This window comes from Chenopodium quinoa, unplaced genomic scaffold (genome assembly GCF_001683475.1).
Source record: "Chenopodium quinoa cultivar QQ74 unplaced genomic scaffold, ASM168347v1, whole genome shotgun sequence".
NCBI classification, from domain to species: Eukaryota; Viridiplantae; Streptophyta; class Magnoliopsida; order Caryophyllales; family Amaranthaceae; genus Chenopodium; species Chenopodium quinoa.
The window spans coordinates 1,911,382-1,932,653 of record NW_018745286.1 but is presented as its reverse complement, the minus strand read 5'-3'; the positions used below and the strand labels follow the sequence as shown (position 1 = coordinate 1,932,653).

The window sequence follows — 21,272 nt, the reverse complement described above, 5'->3', positions numbered from 1 at the left end:
CATGAATATATTTTTCATTACATATTATTCACAAAAGACGACCAAAGGAAAGATCATGAATAGTGTAAAAGTCAAAGCGGGTCAAGTAAAAAAGAACGGAGGAAGTACTAATTTCCAACAGGAATAATAATGTATGAAACAACAATATACTTATGATTATTATAAGTTGTATTTGTACATATTGTAGATTGTAAATTCAACTAGATTAATGTTGATAAATATATATAGTTTTTACCAATACAAACTTGACGAATTAATAAGATCATAATATAAGCATACCTTAGATTATGGCAGAGTTCGAATCTTGATTAGTTGCTTAGAGCCTTGGTGCTGATAACGTGTTATAAAATAAAGAAAAGGAAGAGAAAAGTGGTAGATGTAGAGAGAGTATTGTATTGTCCATATCTTTCATTAGTTAATACATGTACAAGTGAATACAATAATTTCTCAAGAACAATAAGAGTCACAATAATGTAGGAGTTACACTGGGAAGACAAAGAGAGTTACAGAAGGTTACTAAGGGATGTAATAATGTTTAGGGGATTATAAAGCTACGCATAATGGACATTCATAACTATATTTCATAACAAGTTTTATTTTACAAAAATTTAAATTAGAGAGTTTTTGTTAAAGAGTTTAAGACCTCTATATGGATAACCCCTATAACACTGACAAAGTAACTCTCATAATAGCCACCCACACGATATAGCCAGTCACATATAATGATTACACTATATCAAAATAATTAACTTCTTGTAGTTGAAATATAATTTTGTTATCAGCGTTTTTTGTTATATCTTTCTGTAAATTATATATCTAGTGCATTTTGCACGGGTATACAATTTTTTTTTTTTTTGAAGACAAATGCACGGGTATACTCTAGTATTGATTAATTTAAAAAATCCGTGCATAAAAGGTAGTATCCATTTGGAGATAAACTTACACTCAAAAATCCAATTCAAATTCGAAAATGGCGCCTCTCTTTATCAACAACAAGAAACTACGTAGAAATTAAATTACAATCTTCCTCTGCAACACCCTCTTATCTAGCAATTTCATGAATGGAGGACACCAGCATTTCCAGAATTCTTACAGACCTCGAATCTCTCGACCCACAATCACCCATCTCTCGTTCAACCCTCTTAGACCTTCAATCCCTCTTAAATCTCCAATCTCACAATTTCGATGACGATACACCTCAAATTAATCATCTATGGGATCAGTTATCAACCCGCCGCCTTTCGCCGTGCTCTCTTATCAACCCAATTTCATCTGCAATGGAGTCTAGTTCCTCTTCCCTCTCTCTCCTTGCATCGGCTGTCTATCTCTCCCTCTTTCTCTCTCCTAATGCTCCCGTTTTCTCTCTCTTCACTCCTGTGTCTTTTATGTCTCTTCTCTACTCCATTCGCCGGGCTCTCAAGTATCGTAAAGAGGGTTCTGATGAACAGCAGCGAAAGAAAGGTCGAGGTAAGCGAGCTAAAGCTTTGAATCCAAACTTGAATGATGCTGATGATAATGAATTTGATATTAGGTTGTTGTTGGGTGTTCTTGATAAGTTAGGGCTTGTGTTGGGTTTGGTGCATTTGGGTAGGTTTCCTGATAGTTTGAAATCTTTGGTGCAAACTGTAGTTGAAATTCCAGTGTTAGGGTTAGATTTGTGTGCTAATAATTCTGGGAATTGCAAGAAATTATTGGATTTTTGTTCTGGGATTTTGAGGCAAATATTGAAGCCTGAGCATGGAGAACAGGAAATGACAGCTGCTGAGGTATTGAAATCTCTAGCACCCTTGATTTTGTCGACGAAATCGCAAGCTAGAACTTTTGCTCTTTGTTTTGTGAGAATTGAGATGATGGGTATGGCAAAAGATTCGAGTTCCTTGAATAAAGCTGTAGGAAATTTGCCAAGGTATTTGGCTCAAAAGGCGCCTGAGAAATCTGATGCTAGGGCCTTAGCTGTAGAGTCTATATTGGATATTGTTATAGCTATGGAATCTTGTGATCAAGTTGGGTTCGTTGATTATGTTATGAAGATGGCTCATGGAAAATCTCACCTTAGACATTTGGCTGTTGAACTAATCCCAAAACTCATGATGTCATTACAAGTCCTAGAAGGTTCTGAATCAGACAGTGAAGTGGAGGAGGATTCATGGAAATCGAGGTGCTTGGTGGCATTGGTTCTGCGTTGTTCTGATACAGTTGCAGGAATTCGAGCTAGAGCTTTATCAAGCTTGGCTCAACTTGTGGGTAATACATCAGCCGACAATGAGAGAGACCGTGTGGTGTTGAAGAAATCATTAGGTTTCAATGATGGGGTAGAGGGTAAAGCGAATGACTTCTTAAAGAAGAGGTGCACGGATGAAAAAGCAGTTGTTAGGAAGGCTGCACTTTTGCTAATAACTAAATTGATGTCTCTAGTAGGCAGCTCCATGGATCCTGACATTCTTAAAATGATGGGGATTGCATGTTCTGACCCACTTGTCAGCATAAGGAAGGCCGCAATTTCAGCTCTTTCTGAGGTTAGCTTACATTTTGGTTCAAATATGGTTCTTCTGGCATGATGAACTTACGCTTTTAGTGCCTGCAATCCTGCATTACATGCCTATGCAAACACAGTTATGTTAAAATACATAAATTTGCAGTGCTTGAATTGAGCTATTAGTGCGTGAATACTTAGATTTCTTAAAATTTTGTTCATGGCAGAATTGAAATGTAGGTTGGTTGAAGGTTACCTGCCTTCAGGGTGAGCTCACAATCTCTAAAAGTTATCTAATTAAACATAATGTAAAAACGATCCACGTGTCTCAATATTTTGAAAATCTTTTCTGCTGTTCATGTGATGCAATCCACCCTTTGCGTGATATATGTTTCTAAATGTTAGTATTTGGTGGCATCTTAGATTTCTGTAGAGCTCAATTCTATTCTTGTATAGAAATTCTTACTGGCTTTGTAGGCTTTCAGGATATTTTCAGATAGAAGTGTGGTAATAGAGTGGCTTCATTCTGTTCCGCGCTTGATTATTGATAGTGAGACTAGTATTCAAGAAGAGTGTGAGAGCTTGTTTATGGAGCTGGTTTTAGATAGAGTTTCTAGAGCTGGATCTGCAACATTTGGTGATGTACCGGCAGTTAATAAATCGACAATCAGTAGTAGGTGTTTTGAGAAAGAGCTTGCTGCAATGTACCCAGAAGGAGTCTTGGATCTATTGAGCGAGATTTGTAATGGGGAAGTCACACTGTGGGTGAAAAAGATATGTGCAAGCCTTGGTAAGAAGGGAAAACTGAGGCCCAAAATTGCTACTGCCCTTCAGAATATCATTAAAACATCAGAATCTCTTTGGTTATCACATTCCATGCCAATAGACAACTGGACAGCCCCTCCTGGTGCTTGGCTTCTTCTTTCAGAAGTTTCATCATTTCTTCGTAAATCAGTGGACTGGGAATTTCTTTATCATCACTGGAAGCTATTGGACAGGGATGTAACCTCAGATGAATTAAAGTCACATACTTTGGAGGACAATATGCACGATTCAGCTGATGGCATGGTAACAAACTCTGCAGTTTGGGCTTGTGATCGTGTTTTATTGTTGCAAACAATCTCGAATGTTTCTGTAGAGTTGTCCCCTGAACCTGCTGCACAATTGGCTCATGATCTGCTAAAACGGATAGAGGAATTCAACATGCATTCAACCGAGGTACATAGCTTATGTCACATATTTCTTTAGCTATTTGGGGGAGTAGATGTCTGTTTTCTGCCTTCCATCAAATAAAACATTGTCAAAGGTTACAAAGTAGATTGGTGCTAGTCTAATCCAAGCTTTTTTATCCCAATGTCTCTAGCAAATAAACTAGTACTTTTTAAGTTACACCTGAAAAACTTTTCTTTTTCTTTTTTCCCCCTGAATCAATGAAAGGTTTGCTGTTTAGAATTGGAAGTTTAGTGTTAGTTAGGTTTTTACACAGAAAGTTTGTAAGCCAATTCATTTTTTGCTAGCCGCGTAAAATACAAATAGGAGCCTGAAGCATTTGATTTAATTCTGTCACTTAATCCAAGATGACATCAGTTTTGATCCTTGTGCAGTTGTGCTTACCATGAGGATAGGTATATATACTCTTGGATCCCAGTCCTAAGCTTCCTAATTTTGTTAGAGACAGCCAAAACTGAATAACAAGGTTATAGGGAGTCAGGGACATAGGGATCCAGAAAATAATCTAGGGTGAAACATCTAGAAATTCATTACTTAAGATGTTGATTAGGTCTTTTCATTGCAAACAGCTAAAATTTGATTAGACTTATCTCTTAGAGAAAAACAATGTTTTCTGATAGCACAAGAAAAGACAGTTCTCATTATATGATTGGTTACAAGTTTTTTCACTTATTTTGCGGAGTGCTTACCATCCTTCGTAGATGTCTGACTCTGCTATTAATTACCCATTCTGGTGTTCTTATTTTATTGCCTTGTGTACCTATGTAACTGGTTTTGAATATCATGGCAGGTTAATGCTCATGTCAAAGCACTAAAAACATTGTGTAAACGAAAGGCAATGAGTCCTCAGGAGGCAGATGCACTGGTTATAAAATCTGTTGAGCAACTCTTTTGTAAAGCTTCTCATGTTGTAGATATGTATCTATCAGAAGAACAAAAGGCTAGTAAAGAGAACAACCTTTTCACACCATCTAAGAGTACTAAAAAGGGAAAAAGAGCTGCTGCCTCTTCGAGGTTGCTATTACAAGCTACAACAGCAGTTTACACCATAGGTTCGTTGGTGATCATTTGTCCATCCTTGGATTTAAAGGCCATCGTTCCTGTTTTACACAGCATGATTACTTCAGGATCTCATGAATCAAGGTCAAATCAGTTACCAGGCTCTACAATATCTATAAAGGAAAAGGCTCCATGTTTGTATATTCAGGCATGGCTTACTATGGGAAAAATCTGCCTTGCTGATGGGAAGCTTGCAAAAAGATATATCCCATTGTTCGTACAGGTTTGTTGAGTTTTACAGCTTACATTACACTACAAAAAAAAAAAAATGAATAGCAACAACGATTTATTTATTTGTTTATTTTGTTGAAGAAGATAGTGTTTGGCAAAAAGTGTTTTGGGATCTGGTGACATACACAATTGTACAATATATTTACTCCATTGATCTTATGAGGCAACATGATAGTAAAAACAATTACAATATAAGTTACTAAGTAAAATCACAGTAAAAACTTCTACATATTAGAGCGAGCTCTCAAGAAATTTGCCCTATGCAAGTGTATGCCTTTTCTGTTTTATGTTGCCTGGAAGGTTTCATGTAAATTAGCATATTTTGCTAAATAATCCTGAATCAGGTATTATTCAACACCATGATGCCTTTTAGTGTCTAATAATTCTAAGAATTTGATCTTTCTGTCTCTCTATCATCTGTTGTTGTAGGAACTTGAAAAAAGTGATTGTGCTGCACTTAGGAACAACATTGTTGTAATTATGGCAGATTTTTGTGTTCGTTACACTGCATTGGTTGACTGGTAAGCATGCAAATATTCTGTACAAAACACTGATTACTTTTCACATTGTTTCTTGTACTTACCACTTGACCATATCTCTAAATCAACAGCTACATAGCAAAAATTACAAAGTGTCTTCGCGACACTTGTGAACTTGTCAGAAGGCAAACATTCATATTACTCTCCAGATTACTGCAGGTACATTTTTTTTGTCTTAACACGGGTATCATTGTATAAAACTCTTTGTGCTCTTGATATGCAACCTAATTAAAGTGTAAGTTTCTATATTATAAATTTGCAGACTGATTATGTTAAGTGGAGAGGGGTACTTTTCTTGCGGTTTCTGTTGTCTCTTGATGATGAATCAGATAAAATCAGACAGCTTGCTGATTTTCTGTTTGGAAATATTTTAAAAGGTTTTATTTTATTAATTTGTATTTTCTTATTATTCTGGCAGTTTCATAAGCATTCCAAACTAGGCTTTATTTGAGAGATCTGACCCTTGTTCTATTTCATCTTTCAGCCAAGGCTCCTCTTTTAGCCTACAACAGTTTTGTAGAAGCCGTATTTGTTCTAAATGACTGTCAAGCTTATGTGACAAATAACAAATCTCAAAATTCAAGAGTTGAGAGAAGACTTTTCTCAATCAGGTAATGAAATTATGGTTCAATGTACTCCTATTTGTATTATCAAATTGAGGAATTTATTAATATCTTTGAAGACAATGGACAATGTTTCCATTGGTAGTTGATGGTGTCATTGTTTAGTTTCGATTTTGAAACTTGACAATATGCATGGGCCAGACAAAATGGATGTTTTTTATACAATACAAACAAAAGATGGGAGTATAAGATATGTCTATTTTTCTATCTGACCCACATCCTTTTAACATATACCATCAGAGGTAACGATGAGAACACAAGGTCTAGAAGGATGCACATATATGTTTCTTTGTTGAAGCAAATGGCTCCTGAGCATCTATTAGCCACATTTGCAAAGATATGTGCTGAAATCCTTGCTGCTGCATCTGATGGAATCCTCAGCGTAGATGATGTTAGAGGACAGTCTGTCTTACAGGTACCAGTTTTCTCTTCTCTCTTTGTGCTGTAGTTTAAACATCTCTTTACTGGTACATGGGTCTTCCCTTTCTCTGTTCTCTTCCAAAAAGCAAAAAATATCATTTCTTTCTGTTTCTCCCTTCTTTTGTCATATATATATATATATATATATATATATATATATATATATATATATATATATATATATATATATATATAAAAACCTTGCCAAGATGTAATATTTTGATTATTTAGCGATGGAGGGAGTAATACAAATCTCCTGATATCAAATATAAGAGAAATGCTGCTTGATCTAAAAAAGATTCAATGATTTTAATCTGATTTCAATTACTGGATCAAAATTGTTGAGGGCAGTCATCACTATATTTTCTTTATTCAGATGGATATCGATGAAGTTAGTGTTTTAGGCTTTTAGCTCTTAATTCCCAGTCTTCTCACTGAATTAAGTGATAGCCTCAGCCAATATGTGTTAGATTGATTCATGATGTGATCTTTGTGATAATCAGGATGCCTTCCGTATTCTCACTTGCAAAGAGCTACGTCTTCCATCAAGCTGTGCGGCAACATCAGAGGCTGAAATGGATGAAGAAGGGGGAGATGGCAATGCAGCATCCACAGCTGCTGCCAGAGGAAGAGCAATAACTCAAGCAGTCAAGAAGGGTCTTATACAAAACACCATTCCCATATTTATAGAGTTAAAGCGCTTATTAGAGAATAAGAACAGCCCTCTCATTGGTTCCCTTATGGAATGCCTACGTGTGCTTCTCAAGGACTACAAGAATGAAATTGAAGACTTATTGGTTGCGGATAAGCAGCTACAGAAAGAGCTTATTTACGACATGCAAAAATATGAAACTGTCAAGGCTAAAACAACGGCTACAGAGGCCATTGCAACTATGCATAGATCACAAAGCTATCATACACCTGGTGCGCCAGATACAACAAATGAGAAGAATAAGTTGTCAAAGAAACTGCATCATGATTCAAAGGTGGCTTCAGCAATGGCAGATGTTGCAGCTGCAACTGTTGTCAAATCTGTATTAAAGGAAGTAAACAAAGGAGCTGCAACACCACCATTGAGTTTGCTTAATGTACCTAGATTAACTTCAGAAAGAGCTGGGCTTTCTAGGGGACATAAATCTGCAGCTGTAATAGAATCGCTCAGGAGGCGGCAAACTTTTGATTTCGATGAAGAAAATTGAGTCTGATCATGTTGTTTCTTGTATATATGTGTCCATTTAGCCAACTTTCTGTTGTAAAGTAGAAAAATTCAAATGCAGGATATCTTCTGTAGTTTTGCTGTATATATGTGTGCATTTAGCCAACTTTCTGTTTTTATGTAATGTTCTCTTTGTGGTCAAAATCTTAGTGTACATGTCCACGTTCATAATTTATGTGGTTAGTCAAACCAAAAGAAACACTTAGTGTAGTTACCATATGCTGAGTAGCTTAGTTTAAAGTTTTAGAATTTAATACCTCTAGGGTTCATTTTGTACCAATAAATAAGGTAAATCAATTAGTTTGCAAATAATTTAAAACGTTATTTAAAATTTTACTTGAACTAATTTGTATTGGCCAATAAGTTCAAGTTGGTTTTAATAAACTTAAATAAGCTTAGATAAGCTCCAATTAAATATCTAAGTTACCATAAGCTTATTAAATTTATCTTATCAAGTCAATATTTTGTTTTTTTTTCCCCCTCTTTCATGGGTTTATTTGGGTTGAGTAAAACACAATTCAAGTCACCTCAAGTATGTCCATTTTTTAGTATGAATGATTTCATAATCCCAGATCAAGTTTAGATATTCAAAGCGATCATTGCTACCAAGTCTACTTCAAGCTAAATACGCTTAATTATAGGGGAAATATAGCACATGAGCTCTATAAAATAAAAAATTCTTCTTATTTGAATTATTAGTAACACAAAAACTTCTTATTTAGTCACGAGTGTTACACCATATTCCCCTTCCCATTGCCCTTTTACAAGGGTCTATGTTTAGAAATGTGTGGAGAAGGGGTAAGTAAAAATAAAATCAAGCAAACTAGCAAAGTGAATTAAATGGATTAAAATTTAAAAACGTGAGTATAAAAAAAAAAAAACATATTTATCAAATCAAGTTTTTAAAAGTCTCGATAAAAATGAACGTGTTGAAAAAATTGTACCATGGGCTAGCTGTTCGCCTGTTTCAAATCACCAAATGAACGTGTTATAAAAATTAGGCCTTCTACTTTATTGAGTGTTGGCCCAGAGCCACATGATGACTTTAAGGTCAACTAAAAAGACAAGACAATGACTTATATAGTAATTAAATTATGCATGAGTGATGCTCTTTAGCTATTTTCTAAAGCTAATTACTTTCTCTAGTCTCTATAATCACTTAACTTACATCTTTTCTCACTCAAATTTTTACTCTTTATCTTTATCATATAAGTGAAGGGGAGGTATATATAAATATAAATATTTTATTTCCCGTCCCACGGTCATATTTGTGCTTATTTGAGCTCTGCTGAGCTATTTTTAGTACTAATATACATTTTCTAGTGTTTTTGTAGAGTTGGTATTATTTTGTAGGGATTTGCAAAATTATGATAATTTCCGAGCTTATCAAGCCAGTACGAAAATATTGGAATTTGATTGTATTTTATGACTGTATGTTAAAAGCCCAAGACAGAACTAGATAAAGTTGGTCCAGTGATTAAGGGCTCGATTAAATAAGCAAGCTACGAAGTTCATGTTACTAGTACGGACCAAACAAGTATCATAATTTACTAGATGAGCCAAGTAGTGATTAGAGAGAGGTTTGGGCCTGAAGCAAATGAAAGCCTAACCCCAAGTGATCAGCTATTTTGGCGTGAGAATAGGCGGGCCCGATCGGGCAAGAGTAAACTTTGGGTTGTTGATTTACTTATGTCAGTTATGCGTTTTCAGGGGGCTTTATTATATAAATCCCATTAGTAGGAGAATTGGGGGGAGGTCAGCTTTATTACTTTTCTTTAGTATTAGCTGTAATTTAGTTTTCCGCAACTTTTTATTTTAGTTATTAGCTTAGAAATTTTAAGTTGACTTTTCTTAACAGCTTTCATTAGTTAGTTAGTTTTGGATTTTATGCCTTTTAGTTTAATTATTTTAGGATTAAATTCGTTAAACGTTGTTTTTCTTTGTTCTTGATTGTTTAACAGTTAATACTTGGTTTCGATGTTACATTTTACATCTTTGTTTTATTTTTAATTTAGTTCTCTTTTAATTGCTTTCTTATTAGTTTAATATTATTGTTTTTAATTATGTTTAATTTAATTGCTTTAATTAGTTTAGTTTTAATTATGCAAGAGTAGTTAAATTCTAGGGTTCTTGGGGATCCATGAATATGAAGGGATGATTTATTATTGTTGATTGTTAATGTTGTGGTTGATTTCCTATTGATTGTTATATTGCTATGCAATTAGATTTGCGCAGGTTTAATTGTATGAGTTACGCAATATTGATTCGAGATTCGACATATGAGAATTAATATTAAGACCTAGTTTCAATAGGTAGAATTAATTTATAAATGGTCAAGTCAAGATTCGAGAGATGCGATTTAATGCCGCTAAGTTAATTTTGTAATTATAATACGAATCAAAATTGATTGTTTAGTAAATTTATGCATTGATAATTGATTGTTGTCTTTCATTCGGAATATTATTTATTGGTAAACCTATGACCTTAGACTTTTTGTTATTGATTATTTCCCTTAGTTTAATTATTGTCTAAGTATTATTTTTACAAAAATACTCGTTTCTTGATAATTTAGATTATAATAATTTATTAGAAATAAAAGAACATTGTTTCCCTGGATTCAACCCTACTTCCCTATCTATTTTAGTTAGTGATTTTAGGAATTACTTTTGATTTGGTGATACGATTTTATCCTGTCAGATATTAAATCCTAACATGTATGAATTTAAACAAAAGTCTTGTGGAAGGTCTAATTCAACAATAGTGGGGGTGGCAGGAGTGTCACATTGAATGTAAGCCAACAGCAGCAGCAGAAAGGCTTGTGGAGTTTTTTCTGCAAGAAAGAGCAGACGAGAGGCTGGACAAGAGGCCAACAAAGATGGCGATGATTTTCAGTTTAGTTGGCTAGTTTTTTGAATAAGCCGATAAGGTAAATAGATATGGGTGTAAAGAACCAGAGAGCATGAGAAAATTTACTAGTACTTAGTTTGAGTGAGAGGGTAGGAGTGGCTCGGAAATGAGTATGAGTCGAATGATGTTGCCAATGAAATGACGGTTGGGAGAGATTACACTTAATAACCAATGTAAAACAGTTGTTCCACGATAGAACTCATCAAAATCAGTTATAAAATACTTGTTGCCAAGGAAAATCAGCGAAAGGCGCGTTTTGTAAATTATAGAGACATTAAAAAATAATCACGCATGCCTAAAATGCAACATTTTGCAAATTTTATGAATTTTATTCGAGTTTGAAAATATTTTCTGATACAAAGTCGAGACTGAATGCAAACGAGAGTATGAGCATTTGGCTTTTTCAAAATGGCAGTGCAAGATAAATTTTAGAAACTATAATATGAAAAGATTGGTAAATGAACATTAAGGCAAACCTTAAATGGACACCTGCATCAGCACAAAGGAATACAAAAACTATTGCTAAAAGTGCTACGTTCATAGATAAGCCGGTTGTAAAATCTCACATAACACCTTGATTATTGAACAAGGATAATAATTCTCCCAGAAATAACTTCAAACAATGACCATCATCTCATTAAGATTGAAGAGCAACCGACATTCTAATTGTTAGTAGACATGCAATGCCTGCACGTGTTAATTTATTGCTCAGTCCACCTATAATTATAACGATCCTGTGTATAGACCAGGGATTCAGTAGACTGATACCTTGAGACTGCATGCATATATCATACCATACCCATTACAAGATATAGCCATACAGGTGTGACATCCCATAGAATTGGGTTAATAAAGAGACGAAACAGGTAACAATAGGGTATTTCCTAGCATAAAGTAGGTGCCAAAAACATTCCCTTGCCACCATCAGGAAGCAGTGAAGCACCATCAGATACGGATGCAGGGCAATAAGCAAATTAGGTAAACAATCAACATTGCCACCTCAGTCAACTAAGCCCTTAGGTGCAACCGTGCAGTATACAACGCAAAAATCTGATTCCAGCTCTCATATCATGAAATGTTGTCTATACTACTTTACCATGTTGGTCTAAGGTTGGCCTGCAAAGATAAACACTGCATTATAAAAACAATAACAATAAATGCAGCTGCATGAAATTAAATTAAAAATTTGATGATGTCACATATCTGAAAAACCTATAGAGCAGGTAAAACTCCATGGACAAATTCTAACAACATTTAGAACTGAGAATTTGAATCCCATTGCATTACCCCGTTACTGGATTCACTTTCACCACACAACTAGCTTGCATAATAGGAGTAAACCTCCAAAGATTTCCTTGCTAAATCTTACAAATAAATACTAAGATCTGAAGAAGGGCAATCTGAACACTTATTGCAGCATCTATTACAATGGGCATCTTACCAGCTTAAGTGTAATAACAGTTGACAAAAAATGTCAGCTATTTACACTGTCATACATCATGTTCTCATGGCACTATTGCCATATTCTCATATCTCCCACAAAACTACACATTAACTCAGATCTACGGTTAAAGCTTTAGTTCTTTCATGTTTATGAGAGGTAAGGGATCAACAAAGTAACTGTACCTACCGACATAAGTCAAACCTGCAAAAGTATTAACTCTAGTTGTAGGACTATTTCATCTTTATCAGGTTGGGGCGGGTGAGGGTGAAGGGATCAGCCGTTCATCACATAGAAAAACATGCAAGGCAAAGATATCAGTCATTTCATGTAGAAACAAAATGTACAGGCAACAAACAACTTGTTATATAAGGAGACGATGTTAACCATACACAAGTAAAGATATATCGAGAGAAGAGTTAGCCAGACAGGCAGTCTAGGTTCTTGCAGATAGATAATAAGCAAAGGGTCTCAACTTTGATTAATGCAGCTATCACAAAGGCCTCTAATTTTGTTTAAGAAAAAGTTTTAACTATGATTTGTAACAAATCAGCATAAGAGTAAAACCTTAAACCTTCAAATTACAGGCATTGCTTTCTACAGCTTCAAAGCAGAGGCAATATTTCATCTCCGATGGGAATCACTTACATTTAGAGATCTTGTAGAGTATCATGAGTAGCGGAAACATGGATGTGCAGAAGTACCTCAAGAATGATCATGATCGTAACGGATCAGAGACCTGTAGCATGTATTGCCTTTGAGCATCAAAGTAAAGAGCCTGCTCTTTACCTTCCTGAATAATATTTGAAGTACAAATGCACAATATCAGAATGTATAGCCAACTCTATGTCACAACTGTATGATCAAATACTACCTGAAAGCAGAGGATGAGATCCCAAAGAAGAACTGCAACACACTTGATGATTCACATGGAAGAGTCCTCTGTCTTACATGTTTGCGAACATTAACCCACTCATCCTCTTCTGGCCCAAATACAAAAAATCGAACTAGAACTTCCTGAAACCCATAAGTTTGGAAAGTTGATACAGATCATACTGGAAAGACATTATTCGTCACAAAAGCTATGTAACTCAGACACAGGTACGAGTTTCGGGTATGAGTACATTCGAGTTTTAGACACGCAAAGATTCCAATTTAGGACATGGATGCACGGACAAAGCATTAATGAAACACATTCCTGGATCTAAACGACTTTTCCATATCAATTCACATTACAGATACACACATGTATTAGACTCTGTTTGCTTTCCTTCTATTTTATAGTTTTTTTCTAAGAGTGTCTTTGGATTGAAAGAAATGGAGGGAAAAGAAGGGAAGGGGAATGAAGGGATTGAATTTCTTTCATTTGGATAACAAATAAGGAAGGAAGGGAATTGGAGGGGAGGGAAAAGAAGGGAATAGAAATGGAGGGAGTTGTTGTAAGAATTTGATCTCTCCAACAATGGACAGATTTGGAAGGAAAATTCATTATTCTTCCCTCCCCCTCCCTTTCCCTTCTCTCCTCCAGTCCTCCCCCCCCCCCCCTCTCTCTCTCTCTTCTTTTCCTTCCCTTTTCTATATCCCAACAAACTGTAAAAGTATGTTAATCAAGATCCTTGAGGAGTCTGGATCAAAACAAAGTGATGGATAAGGATTTCATACCCTTGTTGCAGTGTCGAGTGTCGAGTGTCGACACGAAAATGCAAGATAAATAGAAGAGTGATAAAATAGACAAGAAAACCATGATAATGCTACTTCTAGAATTATTCAGCACATATCTGATAAAGAGTTACAAGTTTATCAACAGCAAGATTATCACACTTAGGATTTCACAAATGAGCCAAGATGTAGATAGGTCAACCCCCTAAACTAGTAACAACTCTGAATAGGAGCCAAGTTATATCAGGTTTATTATAAAGCACCATGACCAAAGACCAACAACAAATAAGGCAGCACGACCAAAGACCAACAACAAACTAGACATACCTCATCATGGATCCACCGGAGAACCAAGAAGGACTCAGTTAACTAATATCAGCAATATATATTGACTCATGTATCTGGAAAACCAATTCTATTATAATTGGCAAGTTATTAAGCTTTGATGAATATGCTAATTTTATAAGGTATATATCAGGATATTTTGAAGAATGTTGAGATAAATTAATTAAAGTGAGCTGCATATCTTACTTGATTCCAAATTGCTCCTGAAGTTTTCTCTATTGTTCAGAATAATAATTAAGGTAAGCTATTTCATGAATCATGATCAAAGATTATCATAAACAAACTGAGATAAGAGGAAAAAGAAAGGCTAGCTAAAAGGTATTAAAAAATTTTAAAATTTGTTAGAAAAGGACTTAATAAAGTAGACCTTTTGTGAGAAAAGTCCTTTTATAAAAAATAAAAATAAAAAAAGTGGCAAATAAAGACCTTAAATGAATTGTTTGGTTTTCCCAATGTTGACCCTCACGCGCCCTTTCTCCTCCTTAACCACCATGTCTACTAGCCCACCATTATCCCACCACTATCCACTCTCACCCGCCACCCCAAAACACTATATCAACTTAACCTTGACATCTTACTCCTCCCTCACTTTTAACCCTCTTGTCCTCTACCTTTTTTTTTTCACCCAAACCAATGCCAACTATCCCTTCCCACTTATTACAAACCATCGCTACCCTTGAGTGCCACCCAAACACCACCCCGTTAACCCTTATATCTCCCTTTCTTTTTCCTCCCTTAATGCCCACCATTGTAGCCACATTGTGCCTTCACTACACCTCATAAATTTGCTACCTATTGGCGACCCATCGTACCCAGCAGCCTCCCACACAACTCTTTTATTCTATCTCCTCTTTATTATCCCCATTTGGTAGCAATCTTAGGATTATTCATGGAGCATCCTTCTAATTCATGATAGAAAATAAGGGGTTTTCATTTGACTCAATTGATTTTATATGGTTTAGTGTGAGTAGTAATGGTGGAAGAGAAGAAGTTGAAAGAGATAGTGTTGAGACGAACAGCTAGATAAGGTGATGGTGGTGGGAAAGTGGCGAAATGGTGATGATTTGGTGGTGGGCATTGTGGTTACACTAGAAAAGGAAGGGCATAAACCGACTCTGATTAAAATTTTCAAGTTTAGCACATGACAGTCACCGTCGGAAAATAATAGTCAAAGGTTGGAATGTGGCTGAAGGTCCCTTTTCACAACAAAAATTTCATTTTAAGGTCGGAATCTGGTCATTTTCCAAAAATCGCCCAAAAACTTGTATCTTTCGATCTATTATAAAAATTAAAAATCTAAGGAAACAAAAGATTCAAACATGAAACCTCCTTTTTCATACTAGCCTCTAGAGTCCATACCCATCTTTTAGTGTTGTTATCACTCACCACCAGAAGAAGTGATTTAAAACAAATGTGGGGGCAAAAGTTTGAAATTGCAAATGCCCCCACTCCCTAAGGGAGGAGGACTACAAAATATAATGGCAATGAGGAAAATGGGTAGAAAAGTGAATTAAAAGACATATTTTCATAGTCTCTACGTAATTTTAAAAATTAATACCAAGTCTTTCTTGTAATTATTTCACAATGCAAATGACAGCAAGGCCAGGAAATTTACGTTTTTTCTCCAATTCTACAAGTGAATAATGAAAATCAGAGGAATAAGGGACTACCAAACACTACAGGATTACCAATCCTAAGATATCTATGAGAATGAAATGCTTGAACATTATACCTAATAGGCTAATAGATGAATAATATAAATATATTCAGATACCAAAAGATTAACTATGTAAAAAACTACCAATATTTAAATAGGAGATCTATTTACCATGCCCCATCCTAGCAGATTTGGCTTCAAATTCCATTAAAGGATTTCCAGATGTATTTTTTGTCACATTATGACCTACAAAAAAAATACTAGGACTTGTTAGATAGTAAGGATGTAAAGAGCATTATAACATTGTACATACTTTTTGAAAGAGCACGTCGCTCCATAAAGACACTCAGAATCATTGCTTGACAAACAAAAATGCAAAATGCAAAAAGAAAAAAAAGAATAAAAAAGGAAAGAAAAAAAAAAGAAAAAGAAAAAAGCCAAGGACAATGAAATAAACATGGAAAATATATATCAATTATACAAGACATGAATACGCTATAAGTGATGCAGATCATATAGAATTAAACTAATAGTCCATAAATCCACAGAAATAATTTCCCACACCAAACTAGCCTCTAACTCTGGATTCATTCACATCACGGATGAGAACAATTGCCTGTAAAATCATCATGCTAGGTTCATATAAAGGGAGATAAAGGGGAGAGAAGGAAATAGAAGTGAGGGAATCTAAGAATCTCAGCATTAGCTAGAGAAGCAAATAGATGAGGAGGAGATGAAATGACAATGGAAGGAACACAATTCCCTACTTCTTGATACATTTGTACTAACCACTCAAAAGAGGTGTATAGAGTGACATAAGGCACTCCAGCTGCTACTTCTCAACCTCAGACATTACCAACTTTAGGTCTTGAGTATTCCCGTTGCCTGATCACAGAGTAAACAAAGTCCCAAGTCCGAGAGCTTCTTTCAAAGGAAGACAAAAGAGAGGTTTAAAAAGAGCCTATATTAATTATAGGGAAGGAAACAGAAGTACTTATAGGTATCAGCCAGATATTACTAAGACTTTACTAAGACTGACTAAAGAAGTTTAAAGGTTGGTAAGAGAAACTCAAACTTTTTCTCACCTTGACAAAAATAGTGGTCGGAGAAAATGACAACTGGCTCCAGAAAGAAAGCCTGCGAATCTTCGATCACACACAGACAAGTACTTGGTCGTTCAGCAAGTTATTCAACAAGGAGATTGAAGGCCACGCTCAACAAACTGGACCATAAGACTATCTGCCTCTTTGATATTTCCATCTAATGTCAGTTTCTTGCTCACCTTTTTACATAACTTTGGGTCAGGTATTAAGTTCCGCCTAAACATCCTACAAGCAACTTTGTATGCCAAAAGAGGGTTTCCTCTCTTCAGATAACTTTGCAGAAGCACATGGCAAGTTTGAGCATCGATCCTTGAAGCCGTTCTCAGAACTTTACCCAGAAGGCCGTAAGCTTCAGTTACATACCCGAAGCTACAAAGCTTTTCAATAACTTGATTATAAGCAGTCTGGTAGGGCTGCTTTGGCAGCAACTTCTCCAACAGTTTTAACAAATCTTCCACCCTGCCATTCTGACAATAGCGATGAATTATCATTCGGTACATAACAGGATTTGGATGTATGCCCCTCCCCAGCATTTTCTTTATAAGTTCAGTTGCCTCTTCAAATTTTCCTCTTCTGCCCATTGCATCAACAATTGTTGTATATGTCACAATGTCAGGGCTCTTGTTGACCAAATACATATCATCAAGTAAAGAAAGAGCACCATTGAAGTCATCCTTCTGAAAATGTCCTTGAATAACAGTTGTAAAGTTTATAACATTTACATCACATCCCTTGCTCAGACAATCTTGCATGAACCTTTTAGCCTCATCTGTTCTTCCTTCTCTGCACAGCGATACAAGCAACAAATTGATTTCAGCAGGAGTTGGACGAAAACCTTTCATCAACATCTCCCTAACCACATCACATGCCTCAGACAATTTTCCTGCTCTTTGGAAACCATGCATCACAACACTGTATGTGATGGCATTTGGGGTCCACCATTCCTCCTCACTCTTATCGATCATGTCTCGAGCTTCTGAAATTCGACCAAATTGACAAAGGCCTTTCAGCAAGGCTGTGTATGATACAGTGTTTGGTTTATAGCCATTCTTGTACATTTGCTGGAGCTTTTCCTTAGCCTCATCCACCCTCCCCGCTCTACAAAATCCATCTACAATAGCACTGTAAGTCACTACGTCTGGGATGCAGTTTTTCTCAAACATCTCATTAACAATTTCTTCTGCCCTGTCTATCCTTCCCTCCCGACATAAAGAGTGAACCAACGCAGTATAACCAACTTTGTCCACCCGAAATCCTCTCTCCTGTGCTTCCTTTAAGAAACCATAAGCCTCATCACTGTGTCCATACTTGCAAAGCATATGAATGAGATTATTATAGGTGACCATATCTAGCAACAACTTACAAGCCGTCATTTTCTCAAGTAGGACCCGTATCTCAGACATGTTTTTCTCCTTACAAAAGTAATTTATTACTGTATAAAAGCTAACTTTATCCGGTGTGCATCCCCTTAGAGGCATATCCTCAATCAACTTGATAGCATCTCGCACCTGATTAAAATTACAATAACCTTTAATTAAGCAGTTATATGTAACAACATCCGGGGCAATTCCAACAATTTGCATCCTCTTTAAAAATCTCAATGCTTTGTCCAACCTGTTTTCCATCACTAAAACATGAAGGGCAGTGTTACATATAGATAGATTAGGTTGAACCCCGGCCATATGCATCATTCTAAGAACCCCCATAGCATGCCTTACTTTCCCTGCCCTGCTATAAGAAATCATCAAATATTGAAAATCTTCTGTAGTGCGATGGATACCCCTCCTACGCATAAGATGAAGGATTCTCCGAGCACCCTCACATAATTTAGTCTTGCCGAGAATTTGAAGCATAGCATAGTACACAACTGGGTCATGGCGATAACGCCATTGCCTGTCAGCCCAATAGAAGAACTCTAAAGCTTCCCTTTCATCATCTTGAGAATGAAGAACTGCGCAAACTTGACGGGGTTTAAGGCTTCTCAATAAATTCTTCATCTGGCCTTCAAGGTCAGGGTTCCAATTCAATCTCAGCCCAACCAGCCTACAAATTTCTCTCACCAATGGATGCCTTAATTCACTTTCATCCATTTCATATCTTCTATCGTACTCACCACTTTGCTGACAATTCTTATTATATAAATCCAAGACCCCAAATTCTTCATCTTTAACATATTTCTTTCTACCTTTTGTGCCCTCTATATCTGCTTCTTCTTCATCAGACCATTTCTCACTTAAGGAATGGCCAGGCCCGTCCCTGAGGAAGGGCAGGAGGGGCGGCAGCCCTGGGCCCAGGGAAAAGAGCTCTGATTTCATAGTTGAATCCTAACATTAAAGCGTTGTGCAATACATTAGCAACCAAATTTCATTCAATTATCTCATAATTTTAGGGATATTTGATTCAATTATCTCATAATTTTAGGGATATTTGATTCAATTATCTCATAATTTTAGTGATATTTGATATGATGATAACAAATACAAACAACTTACCTCAGAAGCTGCTTCAATGGGGGATACAAGAACTAGATTCAACGCAGTGGCGTCTCCAGGATTTTTGAAGTGTGGGTTCGAAACTTCGGAAGTTTGAAATTGTAATTAACTAGGTGAAGAACAAGTTGAAGACTTTTGTGACTTCCCGGCACGTTTCCAAAATGACTCTAAACTCATGGTATAATGGCATATACTGCTTGTCTGCTACAGTCCTACTCACACATGATAAATGCAGATTGCAGAATGAAATCAATGAATGAATGATAAATTCAATAATCAATATGACAATATCAAATTATCAATGAAAAAGAATATCAGAAATAATCAAGTAATAAATCAGTATAAATTAAACAGAAATTATACTATTATACGGCATTACGGCTCAAATACTCAAATTAGTCAAATATACGGTCAAATAGCATATGAAATTCTACAATTTAGCAAAACAAATCCCCAAATTGAGAACTTGAGAAGTAAATTCGTAATGTATATTACTATATTAGCATATGAAATTAACGATTTAGCAAAAAAAATCCCCAAATTGAGAACTTGAGAAGTAAATTCGTAATGTATATTACTATATTAGCATATGAAATTAACGATTTAGCAAAAAAAATCCACAAATTGAGAGTAAATTACATTAGCAAAAATAATCCCCAAATTCACTTAATCCCTTACCTCACTACGGCTGTACGGCACTACCAGACTGAGGGGCTCTGCGAGGCTGAGGGACTGCGACTGCGAGGCTGCGTTGCTCGGATGCGGCGGAGTGCGGACAGCCGGAAGTCCGGTACTCTGGAACACGGGAATTCGGGAAGAGAAGGAGGAATAAGTTAGGGTTTGCAATTTGGGGGAATGAGGAAGAGGGAAGCCAGTAAGCATTCTAAGTTTTGACGAAAACAGGAACAAAAAGAAAAAAAGAAGTGTGAGTTATGGGTTTTGAACCCACAACTCTTGTGTGATGGGAAGTAAAAAATACCACTGGGCTACAGCTTCACTTGATGCCATTTAATACACAAATATTCTATTTAAACCTATTTCACTTTTTTTTTTACAAACAAAAAACTTTTTAATTTTTTTTCAAAAATTCAGTGGGTTCAATGAACCCACGCTAGATCCGCCCATTTCAACGGCGAACGGCAACTGCGCTTCAATGGAGAACGTTGAATGCGCTTCAATAGAGCAATTCAATGGTTGGACGCCTGGATCCCTATTAAAAGCCATGACCCATGACCCGCCACAGTTATTAATGGGTTAGATTCGTCTAATAAATAAATAGGCTAAGGCCTTGTTTGGTTCACCTTATTTTTGCTGATCTGGTCTGATCTGATCTAATTGTCTGATTTGACCAAATTTTGACCTTAAGTGTACAATAATCTATAAGGAAAAAATATATCATGTGGGATCTTGTTAGATTTGTAATAACTTGTAGTTTATTAATATGTAATCTTCACAATTTTTTTCATTACGAATTTAAGAATATTTAGCGATGAAAAACCGCACGTAAAACGATGTTCTGATCTGAACTTATTTTTTCTGATCTGATCTGAACTTATTATTCTGATCTGATCTGAACTTATTTTTTCTGAAATAAGTTAAAATAAGGTGAACTAAACAAGGCCTAAATCTATACGATTGTCTAATTATGAGGCAGGGCAGACCTTATAAGGGTTTAGAGTAAACTTGTTTTAAAAAGTACGGATTTTTAGTTTATCTTTGCACTTCCATTTCTCAAATGCTATCTTCACACACCAAACCTTGTATAATTTGTTTGTAAGTTTTTTTTTTTTTTTTTTTTAATTTTGAAAAAAGCTGAAAGTACATTAATTAAACTGAGTTTACAACAAATGAAAGGAAAGTATGATGTCTCTTTTGTC

At 35.8% G+C, this 21,272-nt stretch overlaps 2 protein-coding genes across 5 annotated transcripts; one reads left to right on the top strand and one right to left on the bottom strand.

Moving 5' to 3' along the window:
• The first annotated feature begins 837 nt into the window (after positions 1-837).
• On the top strand, positions 838-7,897 carry LOC110711961 (condensin-2 complex subunit D3-like). Its single transcript, XM_021890399.1, has 9 exons — positions 838-2,516; positions 2,951-3,691; positions 4,494-4,985; positions 5,423-5,514; positions 5,604-5,691; positions 5,795-5,909; positions 6,017-6,143; positions 6,396-6,570; positions 7,079-7,897. Exons 1-9 carry the CDS (start codon positions 1,062-1,064, stop codon positions 7,772-7,774), a joined length of 3,981 nt encoding a protein of 1,326 aa, XP_021746091.1. The 5' UTR covers positions 838-1,061; the 3' UTR covers positions 7,775-7,897.
• A 3,244-nt stretch (positions 7,898-11,141) lies between these two features.
• Positions 11,142-20,460, bottom strand: LOC110712117 (putative pentatricopeptide repeat-containing protein At3g16710, mitochondrial). Of its 4 annotated transcripts, none has more exons than XM_021890541.1 (7): positions 20,074-20,460; positions 19,396-19,607; positions 16,886-19,227; positions 15,972-16,046; positions 13,014-13,156; positions 12,788-12,932; positions 11,142-11,814 (listed from the first exon to the last, which is right to left on the bottom strand). In XM_021890541.1, exon 3 carries the CDS (start codon positions 19,216-19,218, stop codon positions 16,990-16,992), a length of 2,229 nt encoding a protein of 742 aa, XP_021746233.1. In that variant the 5' UTR covers positions 19,219-19,227; positions 19,396-19,607; positions 20,074-20,460; the 3' UTR covers positions 11,142-11,814; positions 12,788-12,932; positions 13,014-13,156; positions 15,972-16,046; positions 16,886-16,989. The 4 variants fall into 4 exon arrangements, with proteins under 4 accessions (XP_021746233.1, XP_021746235.1, XP_021746234.1 ...); XM_021890543.1 differs by having other exon boundaries at positions 12,844-12,932; XM_021890542.1 differs by lacking the exon at positions 15,972-16,046.
• Positions 20,461-21,272: the final 812 nt, after the last annotated feature.